Raw genomic sequence first — 22119 nt, forward strand, 5'->3', positions numbered from 1 at the left:
CTCGTCCAAAGCGACGGAGTTCAACCACACTTCCTTGCATACGCCTGAGCGTGGAAAGAAGACTACGTCTCTCTCTCTCTATCTGTGGATCTGGCCGGACTAACATGTTTTTCTTATGCAGGAGATTGCGTGGTTCAAGAACTCTTGCGTCGATGTTCTTTTGGTGCAACCTTTAAGCAACAAGTAGTAAATCAAGAGCCATAAGTGCAAGGAACAATTGATGTCCCTCCCCCTGATTAAACTGTGATTTATCAATTGTAACTTGTAGTGCTGCTCTCTTTTGCTGGCTCCTAGTAATATATGAGCATATGGCTTTGTTTTTGTGATATATATGGGCATATGGCCTTGATTTTGTGATTTTGTGAATGCCGCCATGGCGCAGTGGTGAACCTACCGTTGTCGGGCACGGGTTTGGGCAAAAATTCGTGTCCGTGACGGGTCGTGGGTTTTTTAGCGGGCGGGTTTTATGTTCGCGGGCACGGGTCTGGGCTGGCAAAACCCAGTGGGTTTGTGCCCGTTGCCAACCCTAGCCATGCATGCGCACACAGCAGGCGCTCAAGCGCAGAGAGGAGGACACAGACGGCGCCGGCCTTCTTCCCGGCCCGGCCCCCTTTGCTTCCAGGGCGGTCAAGGATACCGCCCCGGCCGCCCACTGCCGCGCCTCCACATGTAAAACACCGAGGCCACCACCCGCCGCGGCCGCCCCATACAATACTCTCCCTCTCCTCTCAGCAGCCTGCAGGCAGGCAGGCAGCCAGCGGCCTACATTATTTGTCACATTAAATTTTAGACACATGCAAGTATTAAATATAGTTGAAAAAATAATTAATGACATAATTTAACTGATTAGAACGAGACGAATCTTTTAAGACTAATTAATTTATGATTAAACATTAACTATCAAATAATAATAAAATGTGATACAGTAGCCAACCTCTAACTTTTTCACCAACTAAACACCTCGGCAAACGGCCAAAACCACTTCAGAGAGGGAGACGCTGGAGTTCTGGAGTGAAAGCATCTCTCCTTCCCTCTCCTCTTACATGGCTCCTCGAAACCCACATATAAATATACCGCCACCTCGTTGCCCGTGCGTCCCCCCTCTCTGTACACCTCTCTCTCTCTCTCCGTGTGAGCGGCTAGCTTGGTATGCGGAGTTGCCGTGCCGTGTCTTCTCCTTCCTCTATTTTATCGCCCTCCGCCTCCCCATTCTTCACCTCCCGAGAAATCCCCTCGCCTAGCTCAGTGAGCACGGCTCGGTTTCTCACCTCTCCCCGGCGCTCGATCGGGGAAAAAAAACTCACCTCGAGACCCAGGAGTTACCGTCGCCGATTCTTCCATCCCGTTCTGACCGCGGCCCGGCGTCATGGACACCTCGCACCACTATCCATGGCTCAACTTCTCCCTCGCTCATCACCACTGTCAGTACCCGCTCGCATCTCTCCTGCTGTTTTTCTCGAGTCCATCTTCAAATCCCGGTGCTCCTGCAGTTCTGTTCCGTCTAGGTTTCCGTGTTTGTGTGTTTCGGTCGGCCGTTTACCAGATGTTCTGCATGTCTTTGCGCGCGCGAGCAGGTGATCTCGAGGAGGAGGAGCGGGGCGCCGCGGCCGAGCTCGCCGCCATCGCCGGCGCCGCGCCGCCGCCGAAGCTGGAGGACTTCCTCGGCGGAGGCATCAACGGAGCCGGCGGCGGCGGACCGGTGTCCGTAGCCGAGACGCCGGCCGCGGAGATGTACGACTCGGACCTCAAGTTCATAGCCGCCGGCATCCTGCAGAGCGGCGCGGTTGGGGCGGCGGCGCCGTCGCCGGTGTCTTCCTGTTCCCTCGACCAGGCCGACCCGAAGCTGGGCTTGCCTGCCGCGGCGGTTCCGGCGCCGGAGCAGCGGAAGGCCGTGGACTCCTTCGGCCAGCGGACGTCCATCTACCGCGGTGTCACACGGTAAGCTGGCGCAGATCGATCCGTCTAGTATGCCAAGAATCCTAGAAAGACTTTTCTTTGGATTTGTGTACGTGCTGCTTATCATGGATTGCAACTACCATGATGCTGTCTGTGCATGCAAAGTTGCACCTGGTCACTCACTTGGTTGGTGTCTTGGCGTGACTAGTTTGTGCCTATTGATCACAGTCATGCATCGTGCATCGTTCATTCTTTATGCTTCCATGGATTTTTGTGATGGTTTACAAATGATCAGTAGCTGCAAATATAGGACTATTTAAGTTGTCTGCTCTGAAATAGCAGGATAGATGTGTTCTTCAGTATCTTAAGAAAGTTTACCAAAGCTCTCTATGTCATGATTTTTGGCTGTCTCTAAAATTTTAGGGGATATTTTTTGGTGATTTCTAGGCACCGGTGGACGGGCAGGTACGAGGCACATCTGTGGGACAACAGCTGCCGTCGTGAAGGGCAGAGCCGCAAGGGCCGCCAAGGTACATCACATCTTCTCGCTAACCTATTGCAGATGCTCCACTATTTGAGCTTGTGTAGCTAACTCTCTTTTTTGCATGTCTGACTTGGTGGCTAATCCTTCTTGTCCTTGGCTGATGCTTCTGGTGCTCAGTGTATTTGGGTAAGAAAAGAAACTTCTAGTCCTCTATGTAGTATCTGTAACACCTCATCTGAAAAAAGCATTATTGTGAAACATCCTATCTGACGTAGGAGATGGATTTTCTGTTCATGAAACTGCAGGTGGCTATGATAAGGAGGAGAAGGCGGCGAGGGCATATGATCTTGCCGCACTGAAATACTGGGGTCCTAGCACCACCACCAACTTTCCGGTAAGCACATAGAATCTTAGATAGACGGACCATGGGTGGCTAAACAAAGAACACTGATGCAAGTGTGTGTAGCAGTAAAAAGTATCAAGATATCTATGTGCTCGATGTATCTTTAGCGGGCAAGTATTCTTTCAGGTTGCCGAGTATGAGAAGGAGCTTGAGGAGATGAAGAACATGACTCGGCAAGAGTTTGTTGCTTCATTACGGAGGTACAAGCTAATGACCACTCGTCAGTCTCTTTGAATGCTAAAACTTTCCGTGCATATAATCAAATTTGCCAAAGGCACATATGCTTGGGCATTTCTGCTTCAGATTTATAGCTTTGCCATTTAACTGGCTCTGAATAAACATGCATGGTTTTGTGGTGCAGGAAGAGCAGTGGATTCTCTAGGGGTGCTTCTATTTACAGGGGTGTCACCAGGTGAATACTTCATCTCATCTTTCACTTGAAGTTATGCGTTTGTCCTTTTGCGTGTAGTTGACTAAGTGTTTTTTTTTCATGCAATCGTGCAGACATCACCAGCATGGGCGATGGCAAGCAAGGATAGGAAGGGTGGCCGGGAACAAGGACCTCTACCTTGGAACATTCAGTGAGTATACATTTTGCTTGCATTGTGTTTGACCAGCATTGCAAATTTCGCTAGCTGTACTGATTTGTGTCGACGCTTCGTGAATCGACAATGCCAGTTCCTGGCTGATAGAAATGCAGAGTTTTTGTGATGCAAAACTTAACGACCATCATATACATCCTTTTCCAAATGAACATGATCTTTGTCCACGAACTGTGACCAATAGATTAACAGGGCGAGCGTGCGATTTCTTTTCTTTCCTCAAAATGAAATTCAAGTAGGATGGACAAGCTGGGACCAATGGTCAACTGGATAGCTAGAAATCACTTCCTTTGCTGCTCCCACATTACGATAAAATATACTGCGCCTTGCAAGTAGGTCCCCTCTTTTTCTATGGTTTGTACGTACAATCCTTGTAGCTAGATTCGTCGACATATTTTTTGTAGGTCAAGACCATCTAATTTGACCAGATTCACGCATGTGTGGTGCCGCGTTTGATTTGAATTTGTCATCTTTTGCACCATGCATGATGGGTTTGGGGGCTTTATGCAGAGAAGGAAAAGAGGGAACCGTGCATGCATTTCGCTTGATTGCACTACTGCAACCTGAACACTTGCTTTCTTCGTGCATTGCATGCAGCGACCTGTTTCGAATATTTTTTACTGTTGCCTCTCGGTTTTCCATGTAAAGCATGTGGTTGCGGTTAAACTAATAGTACCCTCTGAAACGGCCATTACTGTTTTCAATTTTTAACTAAGCTCCTGTCCCATGCATGGCACTCTAGTCAAACATCCCATGGATGCTAGTACTATTAGTTGCAATTGCACGGCAATGCTGTCTAGAAATGAAAGGTAATAATCTATATTTCTTTAGGTCCATGGACAACCTTAACACATTTTTAGGTGTTTCTGTTGTAATTTTTTTCGCATGAACATCAGTAGTAATTTTATTGTTACAAGGTAACTAGCTAGCAGTGTTGATCTTCAGTGCAAAAATTGAAGTTTATATATACATGGTGGTAGTAGTAGTATTAGTGAAAAATGTCACTTGCATTTTTGTGTGTATGGAGTTCAACAACTAATGTTGCCTTCTACAAATGTGCATCTAGGTACTGAGGAGGAAGCTGCAGAAGCCTATGACATTGCAGCCATCAAGTTCCGCGGCCTGAATGCTGTTACCAACTTCGAGATCAGTCGGTACAACGTGGAGAGCATAATCAGCAGCAATCTTCCGATCGGAAGCATGTCAGCCAGCGGTGGCCGGAGCGCCAAAGCCCTGGAGGCCACTCCATCCAACTCCTCCGATGCCATGCCCGTCGAAGCCAGCACTGCGCCACTGTTCGCCGCACTTCCAGTGAAGTATGACCAGCAGGACTACCTGTCGATGCTGGCCTTGCAGCACCACCAGCAAGGGAACCTGCAGGGGCTAGGGTTCGGCCTGTACAGCTCCGGAGTGAATCTGGATTTCGCAAACTCTCATGGCACTACTTCATCGATGGCCAACTGCTACACAAATGGCACCACCTCACACGAGCAGCATCACCAGCACCATCAGCAGCTGCAAGATCAGCAGCAGAATCAGACGCATCAAAGCTCCAGCAGCTGCTCCTCCCTACCATTCGCCACGCCGATTGCTTTCAGTGGGTCCTATGAAAGCTCCATGACGCCAGGTCCCTTCGGATACTCCTACCCAAATGTGGCAGCCTTTCAGACGCCGATCTATGGAATGGAATGATTCGCAGTGGTGGCTGCTGACATTCGGCATATGCAAAAGGGCAGAAGCCATGAGATGAAGACTGGCATGGCTCTCACACAAAAAACTTAAAGGGAGTGAGAGAGGTACCAGTAGTTTGATGGAGACATAGGAAGCAGCATGCAGTGTGCATGAGAAACACTGACGATCGAGTCAGAGACGGAGGAGAAGACCCGATCTGCTAACAACAAAATGATCGATATGCAGCTAGCTATAGCATATTTGCTTTCCCTTTTTAGCTTTATTTTTTTTCCAGCTTTTATCTGTCTGTTGTTGTTGCTGAGCTTTGTTGCCCAGCAGCCTGCCTTTGAAGCTTTCGCTTTCTACTGACATGATTCTGCAAGCGCCATCATAGCTTTAGCCAGCCCTATACAATGGAAGCAGGAACGTCATCTTTGATTTGTAGCTTTCTTTTTCTTTTCTGCTTTCCTTTCTGATCGCTTTAGTTTGGCCCCCTGTTCTGCTAGTATGATTCAGAGGGGATAAATGCTCAAGCTCTTGTCTCCTGTACTGATTACTGAACAAAGTCAGCAAGCAGCATGTAGCCCTGAATTGTCAGTTAAGTTTTCCTAATTGATGAATCTCTCCCAAATCTATACACCGCACATAATGCGTGCAGATGAACGAGAGGTCAATGCTATCTCTAATATCTAGCACTATTTTGAATGCTAAAGTACCCTCTGGTACTTTATAATCATTGTAACAGAGTTTTTATTTTATTTGTTATTGCACCTTTTCATTTGCGTTTGGTATTGGTTTACTGACTCTGTAGACTGAACTTAGTGAGGCTCGTATCCGTGTACTGCCAAAGTTTCCTCCTCACGCAGACAGACCACCTATCTAGGCGGTAAAACAAAATTCTGAAACTTTGGAGTGTCCTCTTCCTACTAGTGGGAGTAGGGCTGTGTTTAGATCCCTGGAAAAGCGAGAGAAAAAGTCACATCGGACAATGTAGTACAATGTAGTACTTTTCGTTTGTTTGTGGTAAATATTATCCTACCATGACCTAACTAGGCGCAAAAAACTAGGCGCAAAAAATTCGTCTCGCAACGTACAACAAAACTATGCAATTAGTTTTTTTTATTTACCTACATTTAGTACTCCATGCATGGGTCATTTGCTATATTTAATATTTCGATGTGATAGAGATGTGATGGAAAGTTTGGATTTTGGTGGGTTTTGGGGCATCTAAACACACCCTAGCTCTTTACTAAGGATAAAGAGGTGTGGAAACATCTTTGTTCTTCAGATTGTCAAACCGAGCTGTCTCCTGCAGACGATGCAACCATCGCTGGCATGCTTGGATCGTGCGAGCAAGCAACATGCCGCTCCGCTCCATGACCATCCTCCGTTGCGCGTGCAGGGGATTTCGCAGGAAGTCTCCTCCGCCGCCTCACCTTACGTCGGCAGGGGGACTTGCTAGCGAGCACTCAGAGACCGTTTGCACTCGGCTTTTTGTTCCTTCACTCCGGTCGACCATGCCTTCAGCTGTTTGAACAAGGACGGTGTCGCGTAGCGCGCGCGATACCATCGCTGATGCGTGGCAGCGGCATGGAGCTGCATGCAGCGCCACGTGGCTCCGGCTTGTACACCTGTTGTCCAGCCAGCACACACCTGACCAGATTCCATCGAGGTCGCGTCGAGTTGGGCCCGCCCATAACTGGGATCGCACCGTTCCGAACTGGTCTGCACCGGGAGGCCCAGCAGGCCCATTTTAACTCTCTGGAGCCGTGAGCCCGTGACGGGTTCGCCTTCTTCGCTACAAGCCTACAACGCTCTCTTCTCTCCTCTGTCGCTCGCCGATACGCGATACGCCGATACGAATATGGGTACGGTGATATGGTGATTTCCAAAAAATAAGGATACGCCGGTAAGACAAGTATATATATTTCTAAAAACATAAATTGCCAAATAATTCTAGAGAGCGAAATAGATAATAAACATTATGTTTCCAAAAAACCAACATAGCGTAGCAAATGTTCAAATTCAACTAGGAATAGCTAAATGCTTTGTCGATTACGAGTTTACGACATTAGTCATTACAAAACATAAAAGGATACAAGGCACCAGGCCAAATATGATTGCTCCATATGAGCTAAATATAAGATTGACATCACTTCACGCTTGAGGATCATCTCCATCTTCACATATCATCTCCTCGAATTCAGGTTCGTCCAGTGTGAGAAGAAGAAGAAGCTGGCTGCCCCCAACAACTTGAATGCTAATTCTTTCAGCACTGGTCTCTGGAGTCCTAGATCCATAAGTGCCTGGCGGCGGTGTGAGAGCCTGAGAGAGAGAGAGAGAGGGGCGGAGGACCACGTGCGCCTGGCGGCGGCAGATGAGGACTGAAGAGAAAGAGACGTGCTGGTGTTTTATGCCTGGGAGAAATAGGGTTTGGATGGGCCTGCGTTGACGGGCTTTTCGTGCTCTTTCAAATAAGATGTTATTAGCCTAAAAGTATCGGACGAAGTATCGAGAAGTATCGAATGGAGTATCGGGAATTAAATTTTTTATTTTTAAATCATAATTTCCCGATATTTTCTGATATGTGTATCGGGCCGTATTGGATACGGGTACGGCACCCATTTTAAAATATCGGTGATTCACAGGTGAGGTCACACCGCGCCGGCCGTCCCACCTGCGCTGGCTGGGATCGCCGTTCGCCGACTACCTCAACGGCCTCACCTGTTGACCAGTCAGCCCTATATCTTGTCACGATTTCACCATCTGCTGTTCCAGCCTCCTGCAACGTCCAGACCGGGCTCCGGCGAGGCGGCGACCGTCTTTGCTGCGGCGGTCTCTCCAAAATCGGATCTCTCCAAGTCTGTAGCAGCTCAACGGAGATTAACATCGGAAGGCGGTCGGTCCCAGCGACCCAAGCCCAAGGTCGGTCGCCCTGGCCTGGTCCCAGCTTGCTTTTCTACGGCCCAACTCCCCAAACCGGCCCAGTCCATGAGTGGATTGCCTCGCCCGCCGCCGGCGAAAGCAACGGAAGGAAGGCGCGGCTCGCCGGCTCAGCACTCAGCAGCACCGCCCAACATGCAACAACGACGACGACCGTGTCAGGCCAGTCCAGGGCTCCAGGGCTCCAGGGCGGGCCACCTGATCTTTTCATTCCGAAAATTGGGCCACCTCATCCGCAACCGACCTCGCACCTGCCTTATCGGTCAGTAGACAGCCTTTCACGCGTACAGCCGCAAAGGAACTGCGACGCGTCCGTCGCCTACGGAGTCTTGGAGATTTCGGTGATCTCTAGAAAGATGCGGTTTTCGTATCTGTGTATAGTTGTAGATCTGGTTGTACACACGTGGTGTGTGTAAGATGGTGCGTACATGCGTGTATGAACAGATGCTACAACTATATTCAGATGAGAGACGTCAAAAAAAATTGGGAGCTCCTTTCGTTTCCTCCCTGTCGTCAGTTGGCTCCGCAACCGCTGGAGCAGAGAGGACACACCTCCAACTGCACTGCACACCGTCGTGTCGCCCGCCCAGAGTATCCAGCATGCGCCACCAAAATTACCTGCTCCTGATGAGTATACACAACCAGTGTTTTCCTTACCGATCGGTAACCGCCGGTTACCGCCGATTTTTACCGATACCGCTACTAGGCGGCAACCCATACCGGCGGTAAATTTCGAAAAATTTCGCCCGAATTTAAAATTTTCAAAAATATTTGAAATAAAAAAGGAAAAAATATGGTAAGAAAGTAGAGATGTCATACATCATTCTAATATAGAACATGTTCAAATATTTGACTGTTTGGGCACTCAAAAAATAAAAAAACTTTCGGACCGGTAATTCCGAGCGGTATCCTCTAATCCCGAGCGGTATTCGGCGTTTTCCGAGCGGAAATCGGCGCGTTTGGACCGGAAACCACTGCATTGTGAGTATTTCTTGCTTTTACATTGATTTTTAGATGTTTGTTGTGTAGCTATATTCAAAAACATGTGTTCATATTAGCTATATGGATCCATTTATTCATGGTAGTTGGATGTTAATTTGTTCATTTTAGCTATATGTATATATGTGTGTTCATATTTCAAATATGTACATATATTTTCATTTGTTCATTTGGACCGGAAACCACTACTATGTATTATATATATTGACGATGATGGTTTGTGAGGACTATGGTTGTGATGATTTGCATGGACTATTGTTGTGATGATCTATATGGACTATGGATGTGAATTTCTATTTTTATGGATATGAACTTCTATTCTATGTATGTGTAAATGTTATATAATTGTTTGATATATACCATCAGTAATGATATTTACAAAATTACAGTGAAATGCTGCCAAAATTTTTAATTTTCCAAAGTCATACGGTGTTTACCGGTTAAAAACGACGGTTACCGGTCGGTAAACATCGATTACCGGTCGGTAAACAACGGTTACCGGTTTTTTGAATTTGAATTGTCATTTCGAGCGGTTTCTAGCGGTTTTCGGCGATTTACCGCCAGTTTACCGATACCGCTAGTTGGCGAAAATCGCTTTACCGTCGGTAAGGTGAACCCTGTACACAACACACCCACCTGCAATGGCTCAGCCGCATCCACGCTTGCTGCTCGGCGAACCGTCCCCGAGATCCGGCGCGCGCGCACGAAACAAACACCGCACCAATCTACCCTCTCTTCCCGTCACGTGTGCACATGACACGGCACGGCGGCCATGAAAGCCATCCACGACGCCGAGGACGCGACAGACCGGCTGACGCGTCACGCTCAGCACGCGCAACCGTCCACTCGCGGGGTCACAGGCGCGCCCCAAGTCACGAACGCCGGCCGGCCGGGTGCATTCATGGCGGCGGGCGTCGGCGTCCGGCGAGGTTTAGCGCGGCAATCATCGGCCAGCCAAGGGGAGGGCACGGGCGAGCAGTGCCGTGATGATGGCGAGAGATCGCGCCGAGCGGGCCGATCTGAAGCGCCCAGACTCCAGAACAGGTCGGCCGACCCCCGATCCCGTGCCGGGAGCAACGAGACGCTGGCGTGCTGGGCGGCTGGGCCCCCGGGCTCGTGTCCGTCCCGCACCGGGAGCGCATTGTTACCGAAGTGAAGAGGAAGTGGGAAGAAACTGTCGGTATGTATTGAGTTAGTTTTTTTCTTGGCATATATAGAGTACAAGAGAAGAGACACTCAAATTCTAGACTACTAGTACATTTACCATTATACCCTTATATTTTTAACACTCTCTCTTAAATGCAACGTGAATGCAATGACGTTACATTTGGAGAGTTAACACTAAGCACTAGACTCAAAAGAAACAAGAAAAAGATACATCCAAGTCTAAAATCTTGATATCGTCGAAGCGTGCAACTCTTGAACATGTCATGTAGATGAGCTCCTCCACAAGAGAGTATTGTCTTCACAAACCAGTACTTGAGCAAATACCTCGAGTCTTCACAAACCAGTACGTCGACTCCTCAAACACGAGCCTTGCTTTAGAGAATTGAACTTGACAATAACTTGAGATGTGTCAAACCAGCCAAACTGAGGAGACAAAGAGATCACTGCTGCAAGACGGCAAGTGGTGAGACAGGAAGGTGATGACAACAAATAGACGGTCATTGATCATGACGTGGAGCAAGACGGCTCCGAAAGGGACCAAGACGGCATTGTCGCACCACAATGACGATGACGAGATTAGCTAAATCAACAGGACTCAGGTAATCATAAAACAAAGAAGAAATTGGCTGATTGACTGAATTGTGGACACGTACGGCTTCGATGAACTGAAGAAATATATGTGGACTTGGATTGATACTGATAGAACATGAGACAAACGAAAATAACTTGATATAGTAGATAGCAGCAGCAACAACAAACAGATAGCAGCAGCGACAAAAGATGGCTAGCATAAAATGCGGGCGACCTGGATCCAGCTGTAGAACAGAGTAGCCGGAGCACCAGCAAAACAGGGCAGAGGGCAGAGGCTGAGCAGTACACAGCCGCACACCTCCCTCAGCCTCGATGACGGGCGGAACGGGCGACAGCAGGCCGCGACGTCGCGGACGGTCCGCAACAGGCGGATGGGGCGGCAACGAAGACAGGTGGGGTGGAGGTGGACGGGCCCGCGATGAGGACGAAGACGGCCAGCGGAGGATGCGGGCGGTGACGCGAGGACGAGCCGGCGGGGACGGGCGGTGAAGAGGAGGACGGGCCGGCGGCGATGGGTGCGGACGGGCGGTGGTGGGCCGCTCTCGCGGGGAGGCCGCGACGGGCGGGCGGGCCATCCACGACTGGCGGAGCGGCGACGGATCTCCCAGTTCCCCACGCCCAACGACGAGCGGGCGCGGCGGTCGATCCGCGCCGGGCGGATATGCACCGCGGCAGTGGAGGGGCCGCGACGGCGGCGTAGAAGGGAAGGAGACATATCTGCTATATAGAATACAAGAGGAGAGGCAACCAAACTCTAAACTACTAGTACATTTATCATTATACCCTTATATCCTTGACACGCATAAAAAGGAAGCGGCCGCGGCCAAGGCGACGGCTCCTCCGTCGCTCCCCTGTCTGGCTGCATGTCCCTCCCCTCACGCGCCCGCCTCCGTTCGCTCGCGCTGTTCCCCCTCGCGTCTCTCCTCGCTGTGACTGGCATCGATAGTGACACGCACCGTCTCCTCTCGCACCATCCTCTCTCGCTCGTGCAGTTGAGGGCGGCTCGGCAGCGCGGCGTGCGCGGACACGCCACCGGCAGTTACTCTCCCTCTCCTTCCCTCGCTGCTCGGCGTCCAATTCAATGCGGCCCTGCACAGTGGAAGCAGAGAGCTCTTCCTCCATTGGCTTGAGCTGCGCCATTGAATGCCCCCTCTCTCGAGTCTTGACTGAGAAACCTCCCACTACTTCAACCCCCCCGCGCTCGTCACTGTTACTCGTACGTGCTCGCGCACGCCGGTTTCAGTACGACAGCTGCGTGCGTGTCGCTCACACACGAGAGGGGAGGGGGATTCATCAGCCATTCATGCTCATGGAGTTGCTCTGCTGAGCTCGTTGTTTCCTTCTGCCTGGGCGTTTCTTCTCCCTCTGGTTCCTCGGCCGGAGCCTGAAGCGGTGAGCGAAGATGAACTACCTCAGGAGCCGGAGCCTGAAGCGGCTCCTGTCCCTCGGCCGCCGGAGCAACGCGGACGAGTCCGCCGAGGAGTGCGTCGACGCCGAACCGCCGCCGCCGCCGTACAAGCCCACGTGGAGGTGCTTCTCCTACGACGAGCTCCACCAGGCCACCGATGGCTTCCACCAAGGTAAAGACAAAGGCTAATCCATGCTGTCGCGGGCGTTTCAATTCCATCGGCATTGCCTTCGACTTTGACACGCGCTGCCCCGTGGAATTTGCGCGATTGCGCCGCAGACAACATGGTGGGGAAAGGCGGGTACGGCGAGGTGTACCGCGGCGTCCTGGACGACGGGAGCGCCGTCGCCGTGAAGCGCCTGGCGCCGACGGCCGCGGCGGACGAGAAGAAGGAGAAGGACTTCCTCACGGAGCTGGGCACGGTGGGCCACGTCCGCCACCCCAACGTGTGCGCGCTCCTCGGCTGCTGCGTCGACCGCGGCCTCCACCTCGTCTTCGAGTTCTCCACCCGCGGCTCCGTCTCCGCCAACCTCCACGGCAAGTCAAGTCCTCCCCTACTGTGGCGTGCTCTGCTTTGCAACCATTGCCGATGCCGTCATGGGCGGAGCTAGGGTATGCCCCTATATTCCTTGGCATACCCAAGATTTGGGAGAAAATACTAATAAATATACACAGATTTAAAGTATCTCTAAGAGTCTTTCTAAATTACACTCTCTAAATTATTATTTGGATAGTCTTCTGCACAAAAATCGTATTTTATATGTTTTCACTCTCTAAAAGTTTTTCTATATCTTGTGTACACTCTAGAAAGTTATTTCCATTATCTATCTTTGACTAGCGAGAAACGCGGAATGGAGGATGGCTACATTTGGATAACCACTTTGAGAAGCTGTTGGAGGATATTTTTTCCATCAAAATCTCTATTCCTAGCTACGAAGAAAGATATAGAGAGTCTTGCTCTGTGTGTCGCGTCCGCCCCTGATGGCCTGACCTCAGTATCCCATCCATTTAGCGTTCAGTGAGACGGTGGCTCCCCGCTCAGGGGCTCCTCCCCCCACTCCGGCAACCTGACAGCCTCGTGACCTCGGTCCTTAACCCCATCAGCTATCACTCATGACTCATGTCCTCTCCTCCTAACGCGAGTTGCGAAGGACGGAAGGTGCTGACCACCGGCCCGTTGGGGCACTGGGCACTGTCGGCCTTGCAGTGGCGCCCAAGATGCCAGCAAGCGGCGCACCTTCTGCGACCCTTCTTCGACCGGTGGCCCTACTCGGACCACTATTTTATATTATTATTTAATTATTCATATTTACAACTTATACTTGGATCACTATTGTGAATTTGTTATTATTATTATTATTATAACTTTTTGTCCATTATATTTCGTATTTGATTTTGATTTTTTTTACATATGGCATACCCAGTCATGAATTTCTGGCTCCGCCACTGGATGCCGTGAGCTCACGATCGGTTGGAAATCGCAGACTTGAAGCTGCCGGTGATGTCGTGGAAGCAGCGGCACGGGATCGCGGCCGGCACGGCGCGCGGCCTGCGCTACCTCCACAAGGGCTGCGCGCGGCGGATCATCCACCGCGACATCAAGGCGTCCAACATCCTCCTCACCGCCGACTACGAGCCTCAGGTGTGGTGGTCTCCTCCTCCTCGCCAACTCTGCTTTCGTCCGTCGACGCCATGGCTAACTCCGGTTCTCTGACGCGGTCAGATTTCGGACTTCGGCCTCGCCCGGTGGCTGCCGTCGGAGTGGACGCACCACGCCATCGCGCCCATCGAGGGAACGTTCGGGTGAGCCAAGCTTTTCTTTCTTTCTTCCACTCAAGTACCCCGTTTCCTTGGACTTTGCGAGTGAAACTGGGCGATGACGCTGACACGATGGGCATGGCGTCGCGGCTCCTAATCTGTACGCGTTGACAGGTGCCTGGCGCCCGAGTACTTCACGCACGGCATCGTGGACGAGAAGACGGACGTGTTCGCCTTCGGCGTCTTCCTCCTCGAGCTCATCTCCGGCCGGAAGCCGGTGGACGGCTCCCACAAGAGCCTCATTGCGTGGGTGAGTTCCTCCAACTGGTTCTCTGACACCGCCGCCGACCGCCGGCCACCGTCTGTAGCGAGCCGCCGGGCTAATTCTGGGTCGGAAACACGTGCAGGCCAAGCCTTACCTGAGCGACGGCGTCGTGCAAGGGCTCGTCGACCCGCGCCTCGGCGACGGCTACGACGCCGGGCAGCTGAGGCGGCTCATGTTCGTCGCGTCGCTCTGCGTCAGGGCCGCCGCGGCGTGGCGCCCGACCATGACACAGGTGTGTACGGAAACAGACAACTTTCTCTGCACATGCTGTGTCCTGAATGCAAACCTACACTACACATAGTACACTTCAGAATTCACCATTTCTACCTCGCAAAAAAAAAGAATTCGCCATGTCTAATTTACAATGTAAGGGTCTGTTTAGTTCACACCCGTAAACGCAAAAAAGTCATAAACGCATTAAAGTGAAAATGAATCTTGCTAATTTGAAGTACTAAATGAAGTCTATTTATAAATTTTTTTGCATGGTTGGGTTGTAAATCGCGAGACGAATCTAATGAGCCTACTTAATTCATGATTTGCAACAGTGATGCTACAGTACCAGCCGCTAATTATTGATTAATCATGGATTAATTAGCATCATTAGATTCGTCTCGCGATTTACAACCCATCAATGCAAAAAGTTTTGTAAATAGACTTCATTTACTACTTCAAATTGGGAAGATTCCGACGCAAATTTTTTTTGCATTTACAGGCCTCACGAACTAAACACGGCCTAAATAGACTTCCGATCACAGAAAGCAAAAAATGTACGGTAATCTTTCGTTCCGAAAGAGAAAAAAGAGAAAAAATTGTAATCCAAGCAGTGCAGATAGTAGCTTTCGACAGCGGGTGACCTAATTGTTCTAGAGTGTACAATGCCCTAGCTTAGGAATGTTTTTTTTTAAAGCACCCAGGAGTACTGGGGAATCATTTAAGAACTCGAATGGGCACCTATACTGACCGCACGCTCAGACACAAATGAGGCTGTCAGAGAAGTCTCGGAACGCGCCTACCGGGCAACACACACATACACCAGCCCGGTCCCCTCTGGGGAAATACCCCCGTGCGACACCGGGGTTGCTCCCGACGGGAATGGAACCCCGGTGGGCGGGCTGGCCACCGCTAGCGCTCACCACCGAGCTATCAGCTCGTTCGCGCTTAGGAATGTTAGGGTGGTTCTGACTGACAGAGCGGTAGCATCCCGGTCGTTGCAACGCCTGGGTCCACCACCAAGAAAATCCCCAACCATCATCTCCTTTTTCTCGTCTTTTGAAAATTCAAATTCTCCAACCATCATCACAGAGGACAAAAGGCAGGGATATCTTTAATTCCCGGGCGGCCCATTTGGTGGTCTAATCGATTTGTTGCTCGTTCTGGTAACCCCAGCATTGGATCTCTCTGGGTTTCAATAAAGAACAATGAGCATTGCACTGAAATTGGCAATAACTTTAGTAGGTTTCTTCAAGTGGAGTGTTAATCATACAACGGAAAAAGATAAATAATTCATCTTTTTTTATAGAATTTTGTGGCCTAGGTTTTTGTAGGAGTTTTTTTTTATCTCACTTCTAGCAAAACCGAAATGCTAACAGTTAGGTCCAACAGCTCTATCATAGTACTACCATGTATAATTAATCAGATGAACAGCGGCACAGAGAAGAGGTTAACAGAAAATGTTCCGAGTATGTGGCCTGAGAAACACCGCTATGTTTTTATATAGCATGAATTGGAAGTTATTCAATCAGATGAGGTAATGGTTCAGGTTCAGTCATACACTCTAAAACATTAGTCTGGTGAGAGGTAGCTATCTCAGTTGGACATAATTCTGCCTAGTCTGTTTGAGCTTATTAAACCAGATTATCCGTGAATGCTTCATCCAACCAGACATCTGAGAGCAGCCTAAAGACCAGCATCATATACTTAGTGGTATGTCTGTATCATCCACTTGGCTGCTACGGTTGTTAAATACTGCCACGCTGTGCCGTGTCTGTTGTGACGGCATGCCTTGCTTCTTGTTTAGCACACTGGCATCTACCGACCAGTTGGCCAGTAACACTGCACCCAACCTGATTGCATAGAGCTTGTCTTCATCTATCACAGTATGGTGAGGTCTAAATTTTTAATGTGGAGCTAACCGATTCTGCTTCACTAGGATCCCACAGCGTATTGTTGTATTGTGTGTGGACGCTCACATACATGTAATGTATAGTACAATGCAGAAACATAACAATCATCTCAAAATCATATGCATATATCAACTGAGCTGAACTTATAGGAAGGGGGCTTCATCACATCATCAATACATATCGGTATCGAACTTGTATGAATAATGTTTCCCAACTTTCCCATAAGTATTTCTTCAAATTTTGAACTAGATATTAAACTTCTGAAGCATACAAAAAAAACATACTATTGTTTTTCTGCCTGAAGAAATGAATATTAGGAGTAGGACATAGGAACCCCTACTATCTTACTAGAAACTTTAGAAGCAGACAAGGTCTTGGCCACATCTGAAGCATGGCCGGTTTCTTGGTTGTGGAATGGGGCATAGGATGCTCTGTTGCCTCCTACCTTCTCCCCAACCCTTTCTTTCCTCTCCATTTGATTTGATTCACGGGAAACCCAAGGGCGTGGTGAAGTGTGGGACACAGGACAGCTCAAGAACACAAACCTTGGGGCAAACGTACAAAACATGCCACCGCAACAGCTATATAAAAGACCAAAAGTCTACCCTAATCAAAGTTTAATCATGCATTTCTTTACTCAACTCATTGTGCCATCAGCACATAAACAATCGCTCTGCCGCATGCTGGTACGCTCGTTGCTACTATCAGGTAGATGCTTTGCTTCAGAAGCTGGCTATAGACAGTGCTCAGCAGTGTGTAGATAGTACATCAATATGATTGAGCTGTTCAATGTGCCTTATGTAAGTTTAATTAACGAATTTGCTCTAAAATCATATCCATTGTACTAATCTGAAATTAAGCAGGCAACCAAGCAGTGTTCAGTGCTGCTCTGTAAAATCTAATGCACTGTAGCAGTAGCTTGCTGCACTTGTCAGAGGTTACTCCAAAGACCGGTCAATTGCAGTGCCAGTGCTCTTTATTAATTTGCAATTACTGGTACTTAATTGAGTGACTGACTGGATTCACATGGCCATGGGCAGGTACTGGAGTTATTAGAGTCCGGTGAGATTTCTCAAGATCAATGGCAGATGCCCGAGAAAGAGGAGCAAGACGAGTTGTGGGATTTCGACGATCTCGATGATTTCGATGAAGACGACGACGACGACGACTATGACAACTACGACGATGAATCTGACTCCCCCTCGATCTCCTCGTCGGCCTGCAGCATCCACCCCAATGATTAGCCCCAAAATATTTGCATCTGTCAGTAGATTAATCAAGCGGGTACGATCCTTGCGATCATATCAGTATGTACATACACCGCCCCTAGAGAATAGTAATCGAAAAAAAAACAAAAAAAGAAGATTCAGGCCCATGGTTTTCAGTTTCGGTGTCTCCATCCCAGCAGGAATCTTCCCCATAATAAGCCGCCTTAAACTCCAGGAGCCGATCTGATCAGAGTCTGACAGTGACTGATGCAAGCTGGTTTCTGGCCAAATCTGTTGACAGTTTGGCATGCCGGGCATCGGGCAAGGCCGCGCGTCCCCAACTAACCTGAAACTGTCGTTGGCTCGCGGCTTTCTGTGGGCGAGTTATGGATGATGCAGAGAGCCCCTGCACTGCAGCAGGCAGCAGCAGTTTGGCCACGAGCTGGCTAGCATCCACATGCTCGGCAGGCTGGTCAGGTGGGTTACGGCTCTGAACCTGTTGGTTAGCTTGCTCAAGTGCAGTTGGGGCGGCCCCTACCCTACTGCTCCGCTGTTCAGGGGCGCGACCTGCCAGGCAGTGAGGCGATCAGTGAGCTGAAAAATCGATCATTGAGCAAAACTCAGACAAGATCAAGCAAAACCGCTCTGTCAGACAAGAGGTCATTTTCTTTTTTCAGTCGTGGGGTGTGTACTCGCAGTGAGAAGATGGTCGCCAGATAGCATGACTGAGTCTGAAACCGGCCAGATCGGTGAAACTTATCCTTTTATTTTGAAAAAAAGTTGTGTAACTACTAGTCTACTGTTATTCCCTCAAAAAACTACTAGTCTACTGTTAATGCTGTTCTCTAACCGTCAGTTTGTCCACTTCATCAGGGACATCTAACCATCAGTTATATCAGGCTATGGCGGCGTACTTCTGATCAAATCGAAGCCACCATTATAACAACAACAACACATAATTCGCTTGTTTTTTTTCGAGTAAAAAAAACATAATTCGCTTGTTGATGTACATATATACAAAATACGCCATACTGGCACCTTAGGTCCACCCAAAAAAAAAATGCTTTCCTAGCTGCAGCACGATCCCATTTCTTGCACGGACTTGCCTGCCGCCCTGCTGGCCCGCTGCATGATGATCGAATCGCTGCTAACCTAGACCACTCATTCGTTGCCAGCAGCTCCGACCGCCCAGATCTACAAGCAAAAACTTCTCCCACACTGTAGCACACTAACAGGAGCCGAGGACCAGCACCAGATCGAGCACTCCACCGATAGCGATCGGTCATCGAACACGCACCGCGTCAATGGCCAAGCAGCGCACCAAGGACGAAAGCATACGCCGCGTGAAGGCAGCGAAGGGCCATCGGCTACGTGCGAGCTGCAGACGCTGCCATGCCCATGCAAGCCTCCTCCAATGAAGCATGAACAGGGAAACAGCTGCATCTGCCTGGGCACACGCGGATGTACTGATGCGCAGACAACACATTTCGTCAGACCGTGGATCGAACTGAACAGCGGGCTCTCTGTAGTCTGGATGGTCCTCGCTCTTCCAACACCCAACGTTGCCATGATGCAGAAGACGCAGTGCTCATTGGCCTGCGCTCTGGCCTCTGGGTGCTGGCCGGCTGGTGCTCCTTGGGACCTTGGCCATGATCAACGGCGCCGTAGCTAACGGTCCAAGGCACCAGTACTGTCAGGTCCAATTATACCGTTGTTACCAGGACCAGCCTGTCTTAAACAGTTGGTAGTGATGAATCATACGTACTGATGTGTAGCACTGGGTAGTGTGTGTACCATGCGTGTACATGCACGTACGGGGCGCATGGCTTCTTAACGTAGGTTACAGTCCAAGTCTCCAAGATCATCGTTTCACATGATCACTTCGATGAATTGAGCACATGGGAATTTGATGCACAGTGCACAGTACACTGATCATAAAAAATTGAGCCAGTCGGGTACTGAACTAATAGCCGCAATAGTCGGGTACTGAACTAATGGCCAACGCAGCCTTGCTCTCGCCCGTGAGCGTACATACATGTAGTCGCAGCCACTGGCATGCTGGATCCAACACCATGAACAGTTGTTGACTGTGGCAGAATGGTCCAAAAAAACAGAGTTGCACAAGAAACTGTTGCATGCTAGAGGTTAGTTGAAGGACAGACAGCGGTGTATATGCACCGGGGCCCACTGGCGGAGCTACAGCTCGGCCAACCTGGGCCGTGGCCCCCTTGCCGCAAAGATTTGCAGGCGATTAGAGGCTGATCAATTGGCCGATTACTTATTTAGCACTATATATGATCGGAGTGGCACTATCCATTTGCATTTTTTTTTGTTGGTGCCGACGTGCTGTGAGTGGATTTGTTTGCAAAAGGGCATGTTGCTTAGGTTTTGATGCAAAATTGATGCAGCAAAATTTTGATGTTATCCTATTTTTTCAACACAAATGATAAACTGGAACACTTATAGAGCACAACTTATATAAAAGGACAAGTAGCACACACATTTGTGTACATGTTGATTGTCACAAGGTAAAATGCCCCCCTAGGAATTAATCCTAGCTCCGCCACTGCCGGGGCCTAAGCTGAATGGGGCACTGCTATTGTACTGGCTGACTGCTAGGCTACCTGCTAGCACAACAGATATTACTGCTGATGGATTCTTATTCTTTCTCGATAGGTTTGTTTATGTAATGGACTCTGACCTGTCTGCTGGGTCTTCAGAAATTGGCCTATTTCTTCGCTTGGGGCGGAAAAGCAAGTGAAAGACAATAAATGTATTTATTACTGATGAGTAGCTGAATTCCCAATTAAACTGCTTATACAGGATGAAATCTTTGGATCCGATACTGCTTGCAACACGATATGACTATTCTCCTGGTTGAAGAAGCTCATGTTTTAGGAGGGGCAGACTTCAGATCAGTTCTCTGAAGCTGCATGCATGGTGACGAAATGAACAATCAGAGGGCATGGCAGCTCGCTTTGAGTTTGATAAAAAGTGTAAAACAAACAAACCTCAGATTGGCCGGCCGCGACGAAGTCCAGAGCTATTAGAGTACTCTAATACTTGTATCAAGCACGGACATGAAAGATTCCCGAGCGTTTTGTTCACGCACTTCCAGTCTTCAGATGTTTTTTTTTCAAGTAAATTAATAAAGCTTCCTGCTAAACAGAACATGTAACGAATCACACCAAAGATAACATAAAGTTCAGTGCATACATCCTGCACTGCAGAACGACAAAACGCAACCGGATCGACCATGCAACGTACCGTATCCAGTTAACTGATCCTGTCGGTGATCAGCAATTCAGCACGCGTGAAATGATTCTTCATCAGATAAGACACCGCCAGTTTATTAACTGACCAGCGGGTACGTGCATTGTTCCTTACCATTGGGATTAGCTGTAACACATGGGCGCTCAACGCACGCAGGGGGGGGGCATGGACTGGGAACCAAGCAGAGTCAGTCATTGACGACGAATGATTGACATTTTCTATGCTAATAACAGAGATGCAGCGATGGCTGCAGGCTGAGGTTATGTCTCGACAGCATGCTCAAAAGGAATGTGTTGAGTCGTTCATTCCAATATTCCACACCCTATGACTTCGATTTGTGAATTGTGATACGAGTTGCAGAAACAACACCACAACTAGGCATGATGCAGTTTTTCAATGGGTCAGTTGGATCCATGCCACTCTAATTTCTTGAAATTGGATCTTATGTTGAAAATCATGCCATTAAGTGGCATGATTTTCAACATGACACCCAATTTCACGGAGTTGTGGTGGCATGAATCGAATTTTCCCTTTATATTACTAGGTTCGTGCCCGTGCATTGCTACGGGCAGCAAAAAAGAATTATAGCACAAGATAAAATAACTCTATTAAGTGTCTCGTGTTGATCAAAGTAACCAGATCAAATTATTATGCTACGGGTTCACAATTAAGATACGATCAACAAACATCATACACCCAAATCAATAAAAATTATTGCTTCAAAAATAACATGAGAAGAATTTGCAGGTCACCCTTTACCAAAACAGATAGATTGCAGCATCTACAAGTTCACTGCTAAAGATCTTGTTAAACAAAAGGATTTACTTGTTAATCCCTTTAGTAACAGTTTGAAAATTCTTTTCAATTTGTCTCAAGCAGTTGATCATATGGCAATAGAATACTTGTGATAACAATGGAGCAGCGGAATAATCAAAACAACAAGGTAATTTGTCACAAGCATTTCACCGAGGACCTTGTGTGCAGGAACTAAAACAGCATATAGCTTCAAATCTTGCAAGCACAAGTTATCCAATGCATCAACCAACAAAAATACTCAGCAATAGCTCAATAGAACATCAATCCAATCATCTCAAATCAACATACCAAAGAACACATATGTCTCTCATGCCAACTCATCCATACAAGCAACCACTTGGGGTATGGATCAATAGCAAGCAAGATGGTGACTTAACCAACACAAATAGCAAGGAAAAATACCGAATAAAGAGTGGACAATCAGATTTACGTGGAATCCCCTTTGCGGGAAA

At 48.7% G+C, this 22119-nt stretch overlaps 2 protein-coding genes and 1 long non-coding RNA gene across 3 annotated transcripts; 2 read left to right on the top strand and 1 right to left on the bottom strand.

Moving 5' to 3' along the window:
• The first annotated feature begins 1106 nt into the window (after nt 1-1106).
• LOC120683312 (AP2-like ethylene-responsive transcription factor AIL5) lies at nt 1107-5687 on the top strand. Its single transcript, XM_039965383.1, has 9 exons — nt 1107-1421; nt 1575-1938; nt 2344-2426; nt 2558-2566; nt 2686-2774; nt 2910-2983; nt 3145-3195; nt 3288-3364; nt 4452-5687. Exons 1-9 carry the CDS (start codon nt 1367-1369, stop codon nt 5075-5077), a joined length of 1428 nt encoding a protein of 475 aa, XP_039821317.1. The 5' UTR covers nt 1107-1366; the 3' UTR covers nt 5078-5687.
• Nucleotides 5688-11581: 5894 nt separating this feature from the next.
• Nucleotides 11582-17758, top strand: LOC120683407 (probable receptor-like serine/threonine-protein kinase At5g57670). The gene is made up of 7 exons (XM_039965484.1): nt 11582-12336; nt 12444-12701; nt 13649-13806; nt 13888-13967; nt 14097-14232; nt 14330-14479; nt 17411-17758. Exons 1-7 carry the CDS (start codon nt 12159-12161, stop codon nt 17612-17614), a joined length of 1164 nt encoding a protein of 387 aa, XP_039821418.1. The 5' UTR covers nt 11582-12158; the 3' UTR covers nt 17615-17758.
• Nucleotides 17759-20025: 2267 nt separating this feature from the next.
• On the bottom strand, nt 20026-21009 carry LOC120683611. Its single transcript, XR_005678853.1, has 3 exons — nt 20846-21009; nt 20590-20736; nt 20026-20507 (listed from the first exon to the last, which is right to left on the bottom strand). It is a non-coding gene; the product is annotated as an uncharacterized LOC120683611 (long non-coding RNA).
• Between the last annotated feature and the right edge of the window lie 1110 nt (nt 21010-22119).

Source organism: Panicum virgatum, chromosome 7N, assembly GCF_016808335.1.
Source record: "Panicum virgatum strain AP13 chromosome 7N, P.virgatum_v5, whole genome shotgun sequence".
Classification (NCBI taxonomy): domain Eukaryota; kingdom Viridiplantae; phylum Streptophyta; class Magnoliopsida; order Poales; family Poaceae; genus Panicum; species Panicum virgatum.